The sequence below is a fragment of the Suillus bovinus genome (assembly GCF_016758785.1).
Source record: "Suillus bovinus strain UH-Sbo-P2 chromosome Unknown EDB93scaffold_60, whole genome shotgun sequence".
Taxonomy (NCBI): Eukaryota; Fungi; Basidiomycota; class Agaricomycetes; order Boletales; family Suillaceae; genus Suillus; species Suillus bovinus.
The window spans coordinates 71,849-91,215 of record NW_024542116.1 but is presented as its reverse complement, the minus strand read 5'-3'; the positions used below and the strand labels follow the sequence as shown (position 1 = coordinate 91,215).

At 46.9% G+C, this 19,367-nt stretch overlaps 5 protein-coding genes across 5 annotated transcripts; all 5 read right to left on the bottom strand.

The window, feature by feature from the left end:
* Positions 1-629: 629 nt before the first annotated feature.
* On the bottom strand, positions 630-1,124 carry EDB93DRAFT_1166347 (uncharacterized protein). Its single transcript, XM_041450200.1, has 3 exons — positions 1,106-1,124; positions 972-1,044; positions 630-912 (listed from the first exon to the last, which is right to left on the bottom strand). The coding sequence occupies exons 2-3, from the start codon at positions 1,028-1,030 to the stop codon at positions 810-812; spliced, it is 162 nt and encodes a 53-aa protein (XP_041304496.1). The 5' UTR covers positions 1,031-1,044; positions 1,106-1,124; the 3' UTR covers positions 630-809.
* On the bottom strand, positions 973-3,067 carry EDB93DRAFT_1166345 (aldehyde dehydrogenase). The gene is made up of 9 exons (XM_041450199.1): positions 2,792-3,067; positions 2,461-2,738; positions 2,357-2,395; positions 1,915-2,305; positions 1,572-1,849; positions 1,443-1,517; positions 1,334-1,389; positions 1,207-1,266; positions 973-1,144 (listed from the first exon to the last, which is right to left on the bottom strand). Exons 1-9 carry the CDS (start codon positions 2,819-2,821, stop codon positions 1,077-1,079), a joined length of 1,275 nt encoding a protein of 424 aa, XP_041304495.1. The 5' UTR covers positions 2,822-3,067; the 3' UTR covers positions 973-1,076.
* Positions 3,068-8,257, bottom strand: EDB93DRAFT_1166338 (glycoside hydrolase family 38 protein). Its single transcript, XM_041450198.1, has 30 exons — positions 7,907-8,257; positions 7,726-7,793; positions 7,613-7,672; positions 7,412-7,563; positions 7,305-7,362; positions 7,000-7,256; positions 6,809-6,949; positions 6,483-6,754; positions 6,424-6,432; positions 6,297-6,373; positions 6,183-6,241; positions 6,046-6,129; positions 5,867-5,994; positions 5,791-5,812; positions 5,711-5,738; positions 5,600-5,652; positions 5,448-5,550; positions 5,384-5,392; positions 5,313-5,331; positions 4,938-5,263; positions 4,787-4,886; positions 4,660-4,736; positions 4,473-4,603; positions 4,364-4,385; positions 4,234-4,314; positions 4,059-4,183; positions 3,864-3,999; positions 3,709-3,807; positions 3,285-3,654; positions 3,068-3,231 (listed from the first exon to the last, which is right to left on the bottom strand). Exons 1-30 carry the CDS (start codon positions 8,188-8,190, stop codon positions 3,180-3,182), a joined length of 3,402 nt encoding a protein of 1,133 aa, XP_041304494.1. The 5' UTR covers positions 8,191-8,257; the 3' UTR covers positions 3,068-3,179.
* A 387-nt stretch (positions 8,258-8,644) lies between these two features.
* On the bottom strand, positions 8,645-11,045 carry EDB93DRAFT_1090990 (uncharacterized protein; the record flags this gene model as incomplete). Its single annotated transcript, XM_041446316.1, has 9 exons — positions 8,645-9,139; positions 9,195-9,233; positions 9,283-9,598; positions 9,667-9,772; positions 9,843-10,178; positions 10,233-10,358; positions 10,417-10,535; positions 10,590-10,769; positions 10,831-11,045. 9 exons carry the CDS (start codon positions 11,043-11,045, stop codon positions 8,645-8,647), a joined length of 1,932 nt encoding a protein of 643 aa, XP_041304493.1.
* Positions 11,046-17,394: 6,349 nt separating this feature from the next.
* Positions 17,395-18,337, bottom strand: EDB93DRAFT_1090936 (uncharacterized protein; the record flags this gene model as incomplete). The annotated part of the gene is made up of 2 exons (XM_041446310.1): positions 17,395-17,999; positions 18,049-18,337. 2 exons carry the CDS (start codon positions 18,335-18,337, stop codon positions 17,395-17,397), a joined length of 894 nt encoding a protein of 297 aa, XP_041304492.1.
* Positions 18,338-19,367: the final 1,030 nt, after the last annotated feature.

The following is a 19,367-nucleotide window of genomic DNA, read 5'->3' as shown; positions in this document are numbered from 1 at the left end:
AAGGTAGCCTTACTCCTATCGGCTTATGGGATTATATAGCGTTGCACTTGACCCAAAAGAGCAAAGCTATACAAAACATGCCGTTAGTTGGCCAACACATCCGAGGCGGAGCGAAAACCCACCCCACTTTCTGGTGTATTTTTACCCGGCATGTGACTGCTGTATAATTTGCCGACAGTACTGATAGCCGTTCTGATCCTAGAGGACAGCTTGAAACTTGCACACGAACGGCATCTGGACTCTGGAGGGTTGTCATTTACTTGGAACAATTATTTAGTAGTGGGTACTTTGACCAAGTCTCACGGTCAGAACGCAACGTAACGCTGGACGTACTAATTCATGATCCATGGTGCCCAGGCCGGAGCCTATATCAATCTTCTGATGCGAGACTGAATTACTTCACTGGAGATGTATAGATGACCGGGCCATCTTAGAAATCACTCACGCTTACTGAGCTGGTGATGGAAATTTGAAATTTTGGTCTGTTCGCGGAGTTTCTCTCGCAATCACACTCCAACTCGCCACGCATCCGCCCAGCTAGCATCGTGAGGCCAGGGAAACTTTGATGGACAAGATATTACATGGCACCGCAATGTTAACGGAACTTTCCGAATCGATGCAGGCCAACATGCCAACGTTTCTTCTTCAAAGCCTGATGTTGGCAACGTCCTGTGCGGGTACAATTATGATAACGACATTCCGTTAGGATGTACAACCTAAGGCGGTAATCCATGGTTCGGATCCTAATACCTTACATACAAATGTTGAAGTCATAGATAGTGCATAATTAAGTGTCCGTTGATATCTTCTCACAGGCGGCTTGATGGAATGGGGGTATACACCGTAGCAGTGAGCGCTTTCACTGCCTCTTCCGAATGAGGCGGATACCGAATCGCCAGGTGTGGCTCAGCCCTACCCATATTCATATCAGCCTTCATAGAGACAAAAACCTAACCACAAGGAGAACTCACTCTTTCGGCATGTCAATAGAACTACGAAGCTGCGTGAACGTATCGTACGTATGTTTCATAACCTGGTTTCCATCTGTCAACGGAGTTCAGTATCAGTTACATTCTCTACATTCTCAGGTGGAGTAAAATCTCACAGCCGGACTCCCCTACTCCCGCAAATGGTAGTTCTTTCACTGACCGATAAAGGTGGATGAGCGCCAAGTCAAGCATGACGTCAATACTGCCAATAACGTACCAGCAACATGTTGGAAGGTGTCATTGAACATAATACCACCGCTCTGTGTTTCCGCGACGACTGTTATAGAAAAATTTGATTGCAATTTTTAGCATGAGCCGACCGTTATCAGCCAAGTCAAACATACGTTGTTGCTTCACGTTCTCGTTGTCACTGAAAGCATACAGAACTAATGGGTGAGATCTTTGTGAGATGAGTCAGCAGCTGACGAGTTGGATTATGGGACGAGAGCTTACCGTGCATTAACAAAGTCAATTGCTTGCTTGAGAGAATCCACAGGCACGATTGGCAAGATCGGACCAAAGATTTCTCTATAAATAGTATGCAATCAAAATCGCGTTTCAGTAACACAAGGAAACACTGACTCTTCTAACAAGGAATCGCCTTCCGCAACATCCTTGACAATGGTAGGCTCGAGTCTCTTCCTCGCAGCGTCAGAGCGACCCCGAAGAACGACTTGACCCTTTGTGCGGGAAAGAAGTGAAGTAAGGCGTTTATGGTGCAAATCCGACACGATACTTCCAAACAATGGCGAATCTAGCGCACCCTCAGGGAAGAATGAATCATAATGCTTCTGGAATGCCTTGATCAGCTCGTCTTGCTTGTCCCGCTGTACGAGGACATAGTCAGGTGCAACGCAGATCTATCAGAATTCCCGTTCAGTTTGCTGTATTGGGAGTGACCCCAGATTGAACGACATCAACTCGCCTGTCCTGCATTGTTGCACTTGCCCCACAGGATCCTCTTTGCGGCAAGATCGATATCGTATGCCGAGTCGATAATCACAGGACTCTTTCCACCTAATTCCAGTACTAATGGCGTCAGGTGCTTGGCCGCAGCAGTGGCGATGACCCTAGCAATCCTGCCGCTCCCCGTGTAAAAAATGTGGTCCCATTGAAGCTCCAGAAGCTTTGAAGTTTCAGGCACAGCACCATTAACAACACGGTACGTATTTGGGTCGAAGTACTTTGGCACGATTTCATCCAAGAGCTGTGAGAAGGTGGGGACAAGCTCAGACGGCTTTAGTACGGCGGTGCAGCCTGCTGCAATTGCTCCAATGAGAGGTTGGAAAGTGAGGATCATAGGGTAGTTCCATGGCCTGTTCAAACGGTGTCAATAAGTGGAGTTGAGACGATATCTTCCATCTCACGAGATTATCAACGCAGTGCCCCTTGGAGCCTTGTAGAGCCTGGTACATGTATAGTCATCAGCCACATCGACAAATGCGTTAAATTTGATGATTTGATCGCTCACGCTGGCTTCCATGGCTTCTGCCAATCAGCCACCTCTGGATATTCAGTCTTGGCCCATTCTGGGAGCTGCTCTGCGCTCTTCAAAGCTCTTTCGACGACGCAGCCTACTTCAGCCATGAGGACCTCTGTTTTTGGCTTTCCGAGATCCTTCTTTAGGGCATCACAAATGAGCTCTCGTTCATTCTGCGCCATGCGTGCAAGCTGGTATAGTTGGTGCTGACGCCACTTGATGGGACGGGTCACTCCGCTACGGAACGTCGCTCGAAGAGCATCTCTGATCTTTACCGCTGACTGAGATCATGTAATATGAATGCTGGACAAACCGTACTCACCTTTGGGATCGTACTGATTGGGGTCGCCATTTCTTCAATTTCTTGATAGTCAACCGCGCGTGGGTGACAATCGATTTATTTAAAATCGACGTCAACTTGAAGCTGTACACAGGACGACCAGATAAACAGCCGCCCGCGCGACCCTGTAGATTGTTGACATGTTCGTATTTGAAATTTGAAATCAGTGCTGCCTATGTGGCATAGTGGATGGTATTGCAAACATTTTCCAGGCTGGTTGGCCAATTTGAAATACAAACACGGAGGTGGCGTTCTACTATTACCATGAATAGCTAGTCGGATTGGATCTGGTACTGTACATACTGTACATGATACATATGGTACATACAAGTGATAGTCCACGTCAATTCAACCAATTTCGAGATCAAAATTACAATTCCTCGTCAACAGTGACCCAGCTATCTCTCTTCGAATTCGCAGATCTGTATCATACATGTTAGCCACCCCCAGTCGGTTGGAATAAAACAGAGCTCACGTCATAGGCGAGATGTCAAACTTAGTTTCCAGCACCAATTTTACGGTTTTCACTTCAAAACCTCTGAATTCGAGCTTGAGGGTGCTGTGCGACCCCGTCGTGAACACAAGTCCAAGTTCTCCTTTAGTGTCCTCCAGGATATTCGTAACATACGCGCTCTTCACAGGCAAGTGTTTTCCAACGTGTAACTTGATAGAACCATGCCCACCAAACGCTTCATACATGCGCAAGATGACAGTTGTGCCGGAAGCATTAGGTTCAAAGTCGTCTTCTCCTCTCTTGATGGTCTCTAAAAAGACGTTTGATGTACCCTCAAACCAGAATGGGAGAGGTGGAACGTGGCCCGCGTTCTGTCCAGGAACAGTTCTCACTGGGGATATCATTAGACTTATCAATGCAGATACAACAAAGAAACCCAACTGACCATGCAAGGGCGAATTATAAATAAAGGCGGCCATCGGAACGTCAGATTCCAGGAAGGAGCCTACGTGAGGCATGACTGCCCATGAGAACCCGTGCTTGCCTGAAAGAGCATGTGAGAATCGATTGACCGCAAAACGTTTGAGGCTAGAATCAAACCTTGGTCCTGCTCTGGGTCAGGGGCCGTGGCCGCTCTAAGCAGGGAGATGCGAAGGACGTTACCTTCGCATGCAAAGCCATACTTGGATTCTGAGAGGAACGCGACGCCATATCCATATTCGCTAAGATCTGCGAACTGGTAGCTCGTGTATAAGCCTTGAAGAAGAACCAACTAATGAAAAAGCATATACGTACCTTGTGCCCACAGACCTCAAACTTGGCAGCATCCAGCGTTGTGTTCTTGTGCGTCGGCCGCTGGACAAAACCAAACTGTGACTCATAAGTCGCATACGTGTTATTGATGTCGAGGGGTAGTTCAACTGGAGTCATGCATAAGAAGAAGGCAGAAAAGGGGGTGATTATCACGCACACTTGAGGAACTTGTGTTTCTCATGCCAGTCGACCACAGCATCAAAATTGAAAAAAGAGCGGGAGTCTCCTTTCATCGTCGCTACGCTTCCGCTGTAAGTACCCGTTTCTGCATTTGCGGAGTTTCTTACCAGTGATAGCATCGAGGGAAATCTGTAGAAAGTGACGTATTCTGTCAGCACATCACTCGCAAGGTAACATGATAAAAGGAATGGAGGTATGAAAATACTAGATACGCACCGTAACATCAATTGTACTTTTCCCGTACTTAATCTGTGTCTGAACAGCGGCCCGAAGGGGCCCTTCAGCGACCACCCTGACTTGGCAGAACAAAAGCGGAGTAGAAGTTTCGAGGTGGTGGATTTCCACATCTACAACACTAAAGTCACATCTAGTCCGCAATCAACAACTTAATGAAAATACAAACCCCAGGCATCCCAGTAATTAGGACGATCTTCGAAAATAACCAATCCACCAAAGCTTCCTTTGGGAATAAGCTCACGACTCAAGAGTAGAGTTAGTGGGTTACGACGGGAAAAAAGGAAGTGACTAACCCAAGCCTCACGTCAATCAGACTGGTAATTCGTCCCTCGGAGATGGTGAGCTGAACATTGGCATTTCTGAGGACGAAGTGATTTGTTCCATTGGTGAACACTACAACGGACGTTGAGTACCGATACTTAGGTCCTATAACAATAGGCATACCAGATGCAGGCATACAAACAGAAGACATGCTCACAGGTTGTGATGTGGCCTTGTTTCCCGCCGAGTGCATTAGAGCATATCCGTGCTTGCCGTCTGCAGATGTTTGAATGACATGCGCTTTCATGCCATCTCTGGACAAAGGAACCTTGATGACATCGTGGCGCGCAAATGATGTGGTGTTGAACGCAACTAGTGTTTCCGACGTCGAGTTCGACAGAAGGGGTGACGATCGTGGGAGAAGAACACCGAATGCGTCCTCGAGAAAACTAGTGCATACTTCGCGAACTTCGGCGTATAACTTCTCTGCGTCGTCATAGACCATGCCACTACAGAACCAAATCAAACTCCAGTTAGGCATGGAGAACTGCGACCCACATTGCAGATCCAGGTAAGACTGGAATATACGTTTTAGATATCGTAAAAATGCCAAAACTCCAAAAGCTTACCATCGTGGACTGCCAAAAATGAGTATATAAGCTGGTTAATACAGTATAGATACAGAGCACTTACACTGATTGAGTAACACTTTCTCCCAGCACTCATCAATAGCCCGCTTCGGGTATGCATACGAATGTCCCTCGGGCTTGAGGAGCGAAGCTAGGGTAGCTACGCGCTGGGATCGTTTAGGATATGAGGGTAACAGTGGATTCGACCAAACCAACCTCCACGTCCCTCAAAAGTATCTCGCACTTCCTGTTACCTTTCTTGATGGAACCTAACAACCATAGCATCGGTATTGATAGTGGGTGCGACTGATAATGACAACCGCTTACCATGCGAGGTATAGGTCCCCCTATGGAACTGTCTCTGAATTTCAGAACTGGAGTCTGCCTGAAATGCTGAATAGACTCACTTCGAGGTACAATTCCCCTTTCCTTCACACCATGACATGTCAGAAAAAGACAATAAGAATGGGAGGTCTGACAGACCAAACTGGTAGCGTTCTCCCCTCCTTGGAATTTTCCTCGATGTCCGCGAAGAAATCCTCGACAGAACTTCCCATACTAACAGATGGAAGTTCTCTGTGTTCATTAGTAGTTGCGCGAATGCGACGCAGCTGTCAAGTATTATTAGGCTGAATTCAAAGAATCGAAACCAATTCTCGTACATTCTCTAGCATCTTGGCCAATGCTCCTCCTCCTCCATCTCCGTTTCCAAAGACCAGAAGGGCAGTAGCATCTGACTCAAGGTTCTAAATGACGCAAAGTGAGAAAAAATACCTGTGGCTGATTGTTTTGCCTATACCTTGTGATTTGTGATCCCCTTGTTGACGTCCCCGACTGTTGCTTGTGCAGTGTAAGTATCTGCACAGGAGAACGAGTCAGCATTGGTAGGACTGCTAACTGAGCATGACATTACCGACGGGTGTCATATGACAAAGGACTTGCGAGCCATCGATGCCGACCCAATTGAAGGTGGTATGTGGGAACGAATTTCTTTCTTTACCATCAGTAGACTGAGACAATAACCCCAAAACTACACTAACATGTTATTCCTGCCGCAAGCCGTAAGCCGGCTGTAATTCAGACTCATGTATTCACATACCAGCTCAACTTCTGTGTGAAGAAGTATTTCATGCCCGCATCCCTGATCAGCTGCGGATAGGCCGCAGTGAGCCCGAAAGAGTCCGGGAGCCAAGCAGTCTCACACCGCTTTCCAAAACGCGATTCGAAGTAGCGTTGACCGTATAGGAATTGCCGGACAAGGGCTTCGCCTGACGGCATATTTCCGTCGTTCTCAACCCACGAACCACCGATAAGGTGGAATTGGCCAGATGCCACTTTCTTCTTTATACGTTGGAAAAGCGCAGGATATTGCTATGAAGAAGGGATATATGAGTAAGTGAATTAAGAAAAGACAGTCAAGCGCACCTCCTCAAGCCATTTGAATTGCTGGGCTTGAGAACAGGCAAATCTATGCTCTGGATAACGTTCCATCAGATCAATTTGGGTGGACCAAGACCTTGCTGTCTTCTGCTGAGTGACCGAATAAGGCCATAACCATGCTGTATCCTGTTGAAACACATATTAGACATGATCTGCGACCATAGATGATAGCTGACGATATGGCAGTATGAAATCCCGACAACCTGAGCCTTTTTGGGGCCTTCGTTGTATACCTTGTCGCCTTTTGCATGCCAACCTTTTCCGAATACATCTTCAGCAATTCCGCGCATACGTTTTACGTTCTCGGGATCTCCAGATTTAAACGCATTCATGATTTTATTGGCTGTAACAAGCGCCTTGTTTTGAAGGTCAGTGTTGCCAGGGACAGTGTCCACAATCTCGCGAAGAGTAGTGAAGTCCCACATCAGATGCCCTGCGGCAAGTTTCAGTCAAGGATACATTATAATGTGCAACAACATACAAGCGTCTTGGTTTGGGACGACTAAATCTGCGGATGCAAGCTGAAAATACCTGTTCATCTACGTGGAAATAAGCATCCCCGTTGCGCTGGAAAGATACCAAATTTACATCTGGGGGCGCGATGGTGTCGCCATTCCATGGCACGCCAAACATACCGTTGCAACTGGACTCGATGACTACAGCATAATGGCCGTCACGAACAGCTTGAGGCGGAATGATATGTTCAACTCTACGATCTCCGCCATAGCCTCCAGTAATTCCTAGATAGCAGTATTCATTTTGGATTACCAAAAAGGTTGTGAAATATACCTTGGAGCGGGACACCGTCCGTGGAGAATATCATAGCTTCGCAGCCAGGATCAAACTCAACTGTGGAAAGGGTACTTGAGCATTTATTGACTGGCTCAAAACTCTCGCTTTACATTGTACACGCTCATACTGTTGCCAATAGGAAGGAATCTTGAGAGTAACCTTCCACCAGTGGTTTGTCTGCGAACAAATATACACGCATGTGAGAAGGAGGTACGATTGCACAGTATTGTCATACCCCTATAAAGAGAAGCTGCCATCAGAAATGATAATGTTGGATATGAAAGCGACTTACAAGACGGCCCAAAGGAGTCATTCTTCTTCGCTGGTTTGAATTCGTGCTTCATTGCCTCTTGAAAGGAGGGCTTTGTAAGACCTGGTGCGCTCCAAACTTGGAGATCTACGTGATGCGAGCCATCGATGCGATGCGTGTAGAGTACAGAGGACAGATTGACATCTTCGAAGTGGCCCCCAAGGAAAGTGGACAGTCGGTTTTGGGTCAAACCCTTGATCCATTTCGCTCCAGAACCATAGTTGAGTTGGGGGTAATGCTTCTGGTTTTGACTGTGTGAGCACATCGTTGTCAGGACCAGTAGTAGTATGTCGTATGTAGTACAACAAGCGCCGCTGTACTCCTGGGACTGAATGAACGTGGGAAATTAGGGCGGCCTCGACGAGCGGGTATTATAATGATGAGTCCATGTCTCACGATGTCGCATCAGACCGGATTCGTGTGAACCCGCAGCGACTCTTGAGACAAAGCTCTGCTTCACATATGACGCGAAAATTATCGCCAGAAATACTTCTAATAATGTAACATTCCTGCAGAATGCACGATAGTCTCTAGTCGGACTAAAGACTTCATCCACAACCATGTTCCGTTCATTTTGTCACCTGAACCAGAATGAATCATGCACATCTACCACGCTGTAGTTCGACACCGTGCCCTACAAATATCAAACAAGACCAAGTTAGGTATACAATGTACATGCAACTGAGAACAGACACTGCATGAAGTGAATGACTAAAAAATCATACAGTCCCTGCGTCCGCTCGCACAAACTTCGTTCTATGGTCAACTTGATCTTGAGAGCTAGAAGTGTTGAACTCCTTGAATCGATCGTCAGGACAAGGGAGATTGACCTCCTCCAGGCGAACCATCACATCTTCATTCGTCTTGATCCCACTGATCCCACCCCTATTCTTGCCGAAATTTGCGAGTTCAAGATTACTGGCAGCACATAGCATAATGAGGTGAATTGTGTTTGACACATTGAAGTGGGCCTTGTGGCTGTGAGATCGATGCTCTTCCAAAGCCTCCAGAAGGCTGTACAATGCGCAGGCAAAAGTGAGGAAAGTGATAATGGTGAGCGGCATTGTAGCGAGCAGATATGTCGGCGAGTTCTTAGCCCAGCGAGTCCAGCCTATCGTCGATATGAACATGGTCCCATTGACTTGGGAAGAAAGATTGTTTGGGATGTCATTATCGGGGAAGCTGCCTACGGCCATAAACCCGGAGCGAAGGAACTGCAAAATGATGCCAGGTCAATTTAGACTATATTGACAAAACCAGCAGCCTCACCGTGGCGGAAAACTCAACAACACCACGCCAATAATCCTCCTAAGAAAGTCATAAGAGGTGGATCAAGATTATATGATATAGAACTGACGAGCTCAAGGTAAACTCTCGCTTGGCTGAGATTGTTATTGACATATTCGGTAGTGGTCGAGGAATAGATGGAGTACAAGGTATCCCCAATTGTGCTGCTCTTAAGTCCCTGCGAGTTGATCGATTGATACCTGGCAACAGCAGCGATAAATGACAGTAGCTCGGCGTTCTCTGGCTGGAAAGTGGAGGATGAGATGACCTCGGAAGAAATCTGTTCGTTGGAATAATCGGCGCGGACTGTGGTCAACAAGGGAACCACTTCGCATATGCTTGCTGTAAGGAAATTATACTTGTAAAACCCTTGTGTGTAAAAATGGCTACAAGAACAGATTCGGTCAATGACTCCGAACATGCATATTTGAAGGGCTTACTGAAGCTTGTATACATTTGGTTCACATCAATTGGTCCTAGGCACACGACAGATGGAAGAAAGCCACTCCCTGATGAGCTCATATTTCCATTTGCATCCACCATGGTCACATATTCGTACGCTGTTGGCGTATCTAGAAGCTGTCAGTAAAATCGAAAAAAGGCAGGTCCAAGATTCAAACTTACTGGTACCACAGTTTGCACTGATATTCCACAAGCGGAGACCGGTGATGGAGTAGTCACTCGAAGCAGCTGCGTTAGCATAGACAACGTAAGAGTTGTTCGTGTCCCAGAGGTACTGCGTTTGACTCGAGTCGATGGCCCAGCAGCTAACATTCGCTGTTAACCCTTGTTGCCACATCGAATAGTTCGTGCTGAAACCTTGAGGAATAGGCACGCTGGAGTGTGATCCAGGTACGACTTGTGTGTTGACTGTGACATTTCCACCAGAGAACCCGAGACGAGTGCCATTAGCATCCGGAATTCCATCCGAGCCAGAAAACGATTCAATGGTAGGCACGATCCCCTCTAGTTGCACAGTATCATAAGATAGTTTAGAGTGAGCTGAGTGACTGGACGTACGAGTGGATATGTTGTATTTTGCACCATTAAAGTTGAATGTTCCAGGAAGACCAAAAGTAAACCCCGCAGCAGCAACTCCACTGAGCATTCCACCGATATCGAGAACTTCGAAGGCATTGTCCTGGACTTAGTTATTCGATTACACAAACAACTCATGAATTTGATTAGAAATACATACTGAGACCATTTGCCAGGTATTCTTCTCGGAGTAAGGCAGCAAACGCGCTTCCCGTTATGTCAATTTCGGACCCATTCAACTGTACTGGCCACATGAAGTAGGTCGGTGTTAAGAGAGTTGTCCACCTATAACCTCATTCAAATGAGAAGATCTCGACAATGCTTTCAGAGAAGACGCACCCGGCCGTTAAGAGCTTCAGCACCCCAAATATGAACAGCGTTAGGACTGTCAATTTCATGTGTCGGTGGTTCAGAAGATGTGAGCCCTGGGCTAAAGCGACACCAGCGCTCAGGTGAATTAGAGAAATGGGCTGGCATATTCGATGTCTTAGCGCCTCTTTGACCGAAAGCGTGAAAAGACTAATGAAAAAAATCACGTCTCACTAAACGATTAATTGGAACGAGCAAAAGGTAGGCTGACGTAGCGGTGATGACTGATAGCACAGTTGCTATCAACGTGACTAGCATTGTAACCTCTCCAGGATGGCTCCTCATTAACTCGCAGACTGTATCGGATGGAGCAAGGTACTCGTAGTAAGCAACCGCACCAAGGAATCCGTATCCAAATGCCAGTATAAAAATCTGGCTGATGATGATGACTGTGTAGTGCACAAATTTGGAGTGAGCATGAGACATCCCAAGAGGAGAGGTAGACGCAGAAGCCATGCTGTCGGTCACTCCCATAGGAATATTATATATTCTACCATTGCTGCATGCACACCACTGACACAGCGTGGACTATAGAAGTAGTCGGGCGGAACCCGTGATCCGAATCGATACTGAGTATGCGCGAGCCTTGGATGCACACAATGAAGATGATCAGCAATACAACGACTCTCTATTACCAGTATGGCAAGTAGATACAGATATATTGCGTTGTTCAAATTTTTGATTCGCTCTAGACAAGCTTTCGAGAACTTGAAGACGAACTTGGAGGCAAGAGCAAAATGTGAGATCCAACCTCTCCCTTGGAGTGACTCTGTTGGAGATTCAGATTCATAGATCGTACCAACATACATACACAAAGACTCGCCTGTCCAGTTTCCTTTCGTTGAGAAGTTGAATTCCAACGCTGTGGATACTTCGAAGAGGCTCACTGGGGCACCGGCGGCCACCGGGAGAAATACGCTTGATTTCCAATACCTGCAGCAAATTGCACGCTTAGCGTGCAGTAACTTTTAAATTGTCCTTCCAAGTCGAGCTTCGAGGGAAAGAGAGGGCGTGTGAGTTGAATAGACTTTGATGTATTGGAAGGTCGCCGTCGCGTGTCATGGCTAAGGCCCCTCACTGGTTGGATGTAAGAGGGTCACTTTCCGTGTTTATGTAAGCTACTTGAAACTTCAGCGCTTCAGCTTCACGGTGAGATCGCATCAACTTAAAACTATGACCCACCCTAGGCCTGTGACCACTACGAAACTAGAGATTCGAGTATAAATAACACGACAACTCAATCACGATGAGTCGGCACAGACGCTATTGTCCGGCTACGTTCTAGGTGCCCGCAACCGTAATGAAACCTGTCATGCATTGCTACTGCTAGAAAGTTGCTGTCTCATCGACGTAATTCCTACACTGGTATCTGCAAGGTATCAGGGTGCGGTTCCGACACCGGCATCTGCATCTGCATAGTACGCTGTGGTTCGGGACGGGATACCACTAGCCGTTTTCTAGCCCTCCTTTCATATTCCCCCACGTGTCGAATCTCGATCTCTTCATTCCTCTTCAAGCATCGTGGTGTTCAAGACCACACATGTGCCCTTCTAGCCCACCAGCTGCAGTAGGCGCATGAGGTCACAGTAGTCGAACACGACATTATCTCTTAACCAGCCAGATCATCATAAAAGATGACAAATAGAAACAGGTAGATGAGACGCCCTTCTCGCCAGTCATACGTGCTGACTTAGAACATGGTGCCATTTGTGACGACAAATATGTCGGAAGGTATTTCTGTCTAGGGAAGACTGCTGGTAGTAGAGAAACTAGGTCTCGAAAGCTACCAAAGACGAAGCCATCAACGTCTTCGCCAGAAGTGACTGAAACTACTATGTCACTAAATTCTACCACCCCGCTCCAATGACCTTCTTGCAGTTAACAATTTTGCGTCTGAGCACAGCAGTGGCAGGCTTCCAACCAGTTGACGAAAAACGATATCCATCCAACTGCTATCAACGTAAGCCGTCAAGTAGTTTGATAATATTGATCTGGAAGCTTTTATTGTTCCCCGCTTGATAATTGATCGTATTCGCGATGAACTGAGTGAGGCCATGAGACGGTCGCAGGCGGGAATGCATATTTAGCACGGCCTGGCCCATCAGAATATTAAAATTTTTTGAATTGGTGAGCACATAGTAAATGAGCGGGCTCGTTCGTTTACCAAACTTGTACGGGCTGAAGCCTGAAGAGCCTGGCCGTGGACTGTCGGAAGAAAGTGCCTTAGTATCTAGGTACATTTCGACAGTGGTAGCATTTGTAAAGGTGCATAACATTGAGCCATTTCCTGTAATACAAGATGTGATGCAGCAAGTGGGAAACGAAACTGTATTGCGCTCCTGGCAGTTAACTTCCGCGGCGAGGCCTTAGTGAGTTCTTTCCAAGATCCTTGGAAGGGAACCAAACAGGTGGTGACCCAAGTCGATTGTGACATCGAGGCACCAAACCATTGGTTCAACTTGAAGGAAGTTCAACTGCGGTCCCTGCTATAGTCAGAATCGCTCACGGCAGGGAGGAGACCACATTGTCAAATGCGCTAACACGATCAAGTCTCGCCCTTGTCAACTTGCTATACTAAACTCCACTGTGAGCAGGCTGGGAAACCTGAAGTCAAGTCATATCGTTGTGGTCTTGCGGAAGATTTAACTGACGTGGTCGTGATCACGGGAAGTACGGTGGTCATTAGAGAAACCAACAATGTCAAGGTCGTCAAAGGCTCGAGAATTAATCTGACTGTCGAATCCGAGAGGGCCATTTACCGAAAACATCAAAGGGCGCCCATAAAGCCCCGTCAAAAGCAAGAATGGTCTATGCAGTGTCTATGGATGCCTTGATGAAAAGCGGACCTGTCGATGTTCTTAGCATCGTGCAAGGTGCGCAAATGAGCAAGTGGATATACCTTGAATTCAATAGGCAACGAGGCCATCGTTGAGAACATTCGAGGAGAGCATGCTATAGTGAGTATATTTCCGGATAACCCGCACGTTCTCTCTCGCGGCGTGCTTCCATGCTTGACGCCCATGGCTGAGCAGCATGTGTAGGTCGGTTGCATTCCTTTTGCAAACTTGACTGGTCGACGAGTAGATCGGCAGCTCAGAGTTCCTCGTTTCGTATCATGGGGCTGGGTATACAATCCCCCGGTACCCGCGCGTCACCGGAGAAGCGTGTCAAACAACTGAAAGATGCATAGGAATGTGCAGCTGCGTCGAATGTGTGCGCGCTTAACGTATGATATGAGGGTTTTTCGGCGGTCACCACGGCGAAACGTATTTGCAGTGCAGAATGCATGCAAACTACTTGATGGAATGGAACTGTGATCCCTACAAATGAATGCAGACCCTGTAAATGCACTCATTAAGTACTCAGATACTTATTTGAATAGGAGACCTACCACCCAAATAGACCTGTCCGACCGTTTTGTGGCAGATCCTTTTCCCTTTCTGACCTCCAGGGAGTTCAGAATAGGAAAACTTCGAAGCCTAGACACGGATCCAAGTCGACTAACTTCACAGTGTCTCCGAGGACCTGAGTAACGAGGCATTGTCATGATAGCATTAGCAAAATTTGCATATGGTGAATCACCGCATGAGGCCAAACAAAACTGTGGAAAGGCAGTCGTTGACTGCGTAGGCTGAGCGTTGATTTGATATGACCATAAGTAAGGGGGCCTCTAGTTGAGGCAAAAAAAACGTTCAGTATCCAATACTAGCGCCAACCTGTCAGCCCAGGTACAGCGTGCAAATAACCTCGGGTGGAGCAGAAACGCTGTTGTAATAACGCATATAGATCAACCGAGGCCGGTCCTGGTTTGGCAAATTCAACAAGCACAGGCCGGGGATTAGTATGGAACGTTGGATGTTGATTGCGCCATGCGGCTAGATGAATTCCTTCTATGGTAGGTATAATTTTGTTCTATGCTTCTGACCTATGCATACTCGACGTTAGCGTCCGACCCGGAGAAGACTGTGGTGCGTGCACAAATGAACGTAAAATGGGATTAGGCTCGGAGAAGAAGGGGCCAGTAATCGGCATCAGCAACGCCACGGCAGAGTGGAATATCAATCGCAATTCATGCTGGCAGCGGGCACCACCTCATTCCTTTTCACCCTTCTAGGCAAAACTAACTGACCTATAAAACTGGGTTCGAACGTAGATGTGTAACTGCCAAAAACAATGGTCGTTCAAGCAACAAATAAAAATTGGAATATACCTTGCCAATCTTAAGTCGTTTGCAAATCTGGTTCGCAGATTCAAACAAACGAAACTTGCAAACATTGGATGGCTTGTGCAAATCTGCGACGGTGATACAGAAGAAGAATTCTGTATAAGCACATGACAGACTACAGGCCTGAACATGACCTCCCCTGCCCGTTCCATCGAAGCATGGCAAGATTTGATGCGAACTCAGGGATAATCACCCAACATGAGTATATAAATACGAGCAAGGGGCTATTCCTTTGATTTGACGACCAACAAATGCAAATATCTGAATCGCACCAGAAGGCATGCTTGAACTTCCAGTGGCATTGTCATGCTCTTAGGTAACTATGTGGGAACAGGGAAGCATCGAGAAAATGATGCGAGACAGTTTCAGCACCAAGCATGTCTAGGGAGTTGGGTTGGAAATTGAATGACTCGCCTTTGGGAGTAATATCGATACGCAGCCTCAGCATCCACTACAACTGACAGGATATGCAAGGGGAGCATAGACAGAGTGCGGTAAATGACCCTCGGAACATAACAGTGGAGGAATTAAGATAAGGGGCCCGGACCCGTCAGATGACTCAAATCCAGCACGCGATCGTCGCAGATGTGCCTCCAACAAAAAGCTTCCGCAAGAAGGGCGTTGAAAAGGTAAATGGGGAAGGTGATCGCCGTAAGCTGCCTGAAAGTTCCTGATGTCCTTTCAACCCAATGAAAGAGAACGCCATGCCTTGCACCATGCCAAGGGTCGGTTCTCGCCTGAGGTAAAACGCGGACGGCGCGAGGGTATCTGTTCAATCTCCTCCAAGTCACCCTGCACAGAGTAGCAATCTGTATCAGATTCTTTTACTCGTTGAACTAGCGTAATTTCAATCTCACACCTTCTTTCGTTGATGTCACAGACCTTTTTTTGATGCAGGAACGGCTAAAAACACATCCCGTCGCCACATGATTTCCTGAGGCATGCCGAGTCAGGTTGGGTACAATGCAGATGAGTTTGAGCCGCGCAGCGAATGTACTAACACATCTTCCATGCCAGGATCGTCAAGTTCTTCAATCATCCACTGTTGCACAACGGATTCTAATTAATCTAACAACATAAATGACAGGACTCTGAATCATGTGCAATTGTCGTACCTGAAGCTGTCCAGACGGTCCAGCTTAACGACAGAAAAAACACGCATGTATCTCGAATCTCGATATATAGGATGGGGTGAAAATGATCGATGGTTGGAATAAACACAGAAGGATTGAACTAGAGCGTCTTGGTTCTTGGTCCAACGATTCATGTCGGTAATCACGATAGCCGGGCAGAAAACACTCCGACATGTTTTTTTTTTTTCTTTTTGATTTGTCAGCTCTTTCAACCCTCTCCTCGTCTGCCGTGACCCGTCACTACCACTCAGCTCTACATTACCATCGCGTTTAACTTGTCATGGCTGCAGCTTCATCGTATTTTGCCATTGACTTCACATTTGCTTATGCCTCCCGTTTCGCTGGTCGTGTCGGATCAGGAGCTCCTCGATGACGGGACGTCCTTCGTGTCTTCCCAAGTTCTTTAGTTTTTTTTTGATGTTTCCCGACTTCGATGAGCAGTTTCATGATCAGTATCCAGTTGCACGTTTGTTGCCCTTTACTGCTCCTACTCCACGTACGTCGTGGAGAGCTACATGACTCCTGACGATTATGCCGCGATCGCCCACGCACATTCCATTGGTGTTCGGATATCCGATCGGAAGGACTCTGACGTGACATACTACGAGTGCATATATGTGATGTTGAGTGTGTCAATAATCTCGTTGTATGCGTGCTTTTAAAGACGTCCCAACAACATTTCGCGGATCAGATTATGCCTGATCCTTTTCTAATCTTTTTCGTGATCGCTGTGCTGCTTTGCAACACTCGAGCCGTAATTGATCCAGTCAATCCGAAAGTTTTGTATTGACGGACAACCACACAAACCAAGCCAAGCAGCGTTTCTGAGGTTATGAAGGTAATGCTGGTTGCAATGATCAGAATGGTCCTTTTCCATATTGTGCTCAGAATGTTCCACCTAGGGAATTGGTGCTCGTCGATGTCCACAAGGTACTGTTGCATTACACGTCTTTTGAGATTGTTGCAACATCCCATGGGCAGAGGCCTCGGGGTTGAAGGAGATGGCTTGCTGAAACGTGCCGGTGAATAGGCTGATGACGACGTGGACTAGAATTTTTGGTGGTTCGAGGCACAAATTAGTTCGAAAGTCCATGACACCTACCAAGCTTTGTCCTTCGCATCCATCGCGACCTGTAATAATCGAGTATATTTTGAGCGTATTTCCTCGGTTCTAGTAGCATAGGTGCATGTAGTACTGCTGATCTTTTGTTGGAACTCAGCCGCATCAGTAGCTACTACAAAAGCAGGTAGCTAAACATGATATCTTTCTTTTTCATTCTCTGCAGTGAGGATTGACGAGACACTACCACCCACCTACTGGGAGGCGCACACAGGCAATTGACGCAAGTATCGGAAGCTAGAAAACCATATGTATTGTAACAAGTAAAGGAAATCACTACAAAGGTTTTTGTGAAGGCTAGCTGAGCGCAGCCCAGCTCTTGGTATTTTTGAATGACTGTATAAAATTATCAATATCTGATTCGGATTCCTCGGGGTTGGGCTGCTCGTCTCCATCTGAGAGAAACTGAAGGCCAGGATAGTATCGAGCGTCGGCTTCCTTTTTAAGCACCACAAAAGACTCCACAAGGAACTTCCACGTAGGTGACTCTATGTGAGGAGATCGGTATTCTTTGAGGTTGTTCAAAAAGTATAACTTGAGCATGCCACAGGTCACTGCGTCAGAAGTGGCCCAATCGTCCAAATGACGCGATTTCACTGGCAGAAGGGCTCCGTTCTCGTAACGCAAAGAAATCCAGGCTAAGCACCACATGAACGACTCTATATCATGACGATATAGGTGTTTGACTTCTCCTCGTTGACCCTGTGCGGAGAGAAGCTCGAGCGCCGTAAATGGTATCGTGCCTGTGCGCTCATTGCCCCGAGGATCCTGGTCATCTGCCAACGAGGATAGATCGTAGTCGTTCAAGACGCCTATCAGTCTGCCAAGGCTCCTATACCACATCAGGTTGCCAGGGCTGACATCTCGATAAAATACCCCTTCCTTCCACAAAGTAACGTGGCCTGCATGATATGTCAATGAAGAGCCTCATGAATACAATAAAATACGTACATTGGATGCATTGATACCACACGTCAAAAAGATCTTTGCCGTGAAGCTTCGTGATGGGGTGGAGCTTGCGGAATACAAGTATATAGAGCACGCGACTACCCGTGGTGGGTTCTGGAACGCCGAGTGCTTCTCGGATAGCGGATGTGGGATTCGTAAATGTGTGGTGCCAGAGCAGTTCAGGAATATGGTCTTTTACGGTGTCGTGCACCTTGGCGATCTCCTTGACCTTGTCCAGGATTTTTGGCTCGCTAGTGCGATTCGCCTCTCCCAAAAAAAATTTGGCCACCATTCCATCCTGAATATCTCTATATTTCTTCGTAAGCGCTTCGCTGGTGACAGAGACCACATTATTGGCGCGTCCTTGCAGTCCGTAGTGCGTCATGCGTTTGTCGTGGCTGGTGTGAAGCAGCAGATCCACATCTCCAAGTTGCTCGTCCTTGATTTTGAATTGATGACATCGTTTTCCTTCAACTTGAACTGGGAGAAAGTCCTTGTTTCGGCCCCAATAATTGAGCTCAAATGGTTGTAAAGTATGTAACAGGACCATGAATCGTGGGATATCTTGAATGAAGTTGATGCCCGAGCTTTGAATGGTGCCCAGGGCTGCCGATCATAATACCAGATCCACACCACATCGTCTAAAAAGCTGTAGTACGAGGGCGAGCGACATCAACAGGCGAACAAATCTACCGACGACGATAAGATTAATGAGATAATTGACGGCAAGATTCCAGAAGGTCTGGACTCTGCGGCCTACAAGTTCAAGTTGCGCTTCAAGCTAGATCAACACGCACACGTGACCCTAACATACACCTACTTCAGATCGGCGAAGAACCAAACTTGACATCACTGGAACCAGATTTTCCTTGCTCTTCAAGAAATTTCAAGAACAGGGTCTCACTGCCAGTGCGTACCTCTACTTTCCCATGACCCAGTGTTTTGTCAATGTCTTCTCAAATGAACAACCCGGGTCCAAGACAATTATTTCGAGATTCCCGACATCGGGGAATGCTACTTAAGTGGAGTCTCTGCTGCAGTGTACCTTTGGTCCTCCTGGAATCCTGGGACGTTTAATCTAAACGGCGCAAAATATAATGCATCCACTCGTATAGTAGGTTCAAATTCTCAGGTCACTCGAAGCTGTTTTGCGATGATGTGTTGTGTACCTAGAGGGGATTGTGCCCCCATCGAGGATTCTTTTGGCCTGGATGGATTTTCGGGTCCCAACGGTACTCGTCTCGGTTTTTCTGGTGAAAATGTCGCATTTAGCGTGGAATTGATGCCGGGACAACACCTCAGCGTGTCTATTCTCTGTGGCA

Coding starts and splice junctions, on each gene's coding strand:
- EDB93DRAFT_1166347 (XM_041450200.1), bottom strand. CDS start 1,030: ATGAAACATACGTACGATACGTTCACGCAGCTTCGTAGTTCTATTGAC. Junction 913..971: donor TCTATTGACATGCCGAAAGA/GTGAGTTCTCCT, acceptor GAATATGGGTAG/GGCTGAGCCACACCTGGCGA.
- EDB93DRAFT_1166345 (XM_041450199.1), bottom strand. CDS start 2,821: ATGGCGACCCCAATCAGTACGATCCCAAAG. Junction 2,396..2,460: donor CAGAAGCCATGGAAGCCAGC/GTGAGCGATCAA, acceptor TACATGTACCAG/GCTCTACAAGGCTCCAAGGG. Junction 1,518..1,571: donor GGCGATTCCTTGTTAGAAGA/GTCAGTGTTTCC, acceptor TACTATTTATAG/AGAAATCTTTGGTCCGATCT.
- EDB93DRAFT_1166338 (XM_041450198.1), bottom strand. CDS start 8,190: ATGTGCTCACACAGTCAAAACCAGAAGCATTACCCCCAACTCAACTAT. Junction 7,564..7,612: donor GGACGGTGTCCCGCTCCAAG/GTATATTTCACA, acceptor ACTGCTATCTAG/GAATTACTGGAGGCTATGGC. Junction 5,551..5,599: donor TACTTTTGAGGGACGTGGAG/GTTGGTTTGGTC, acceptor AAACGATCCCAG/CGCGTAGCTACCCTAGCTTC.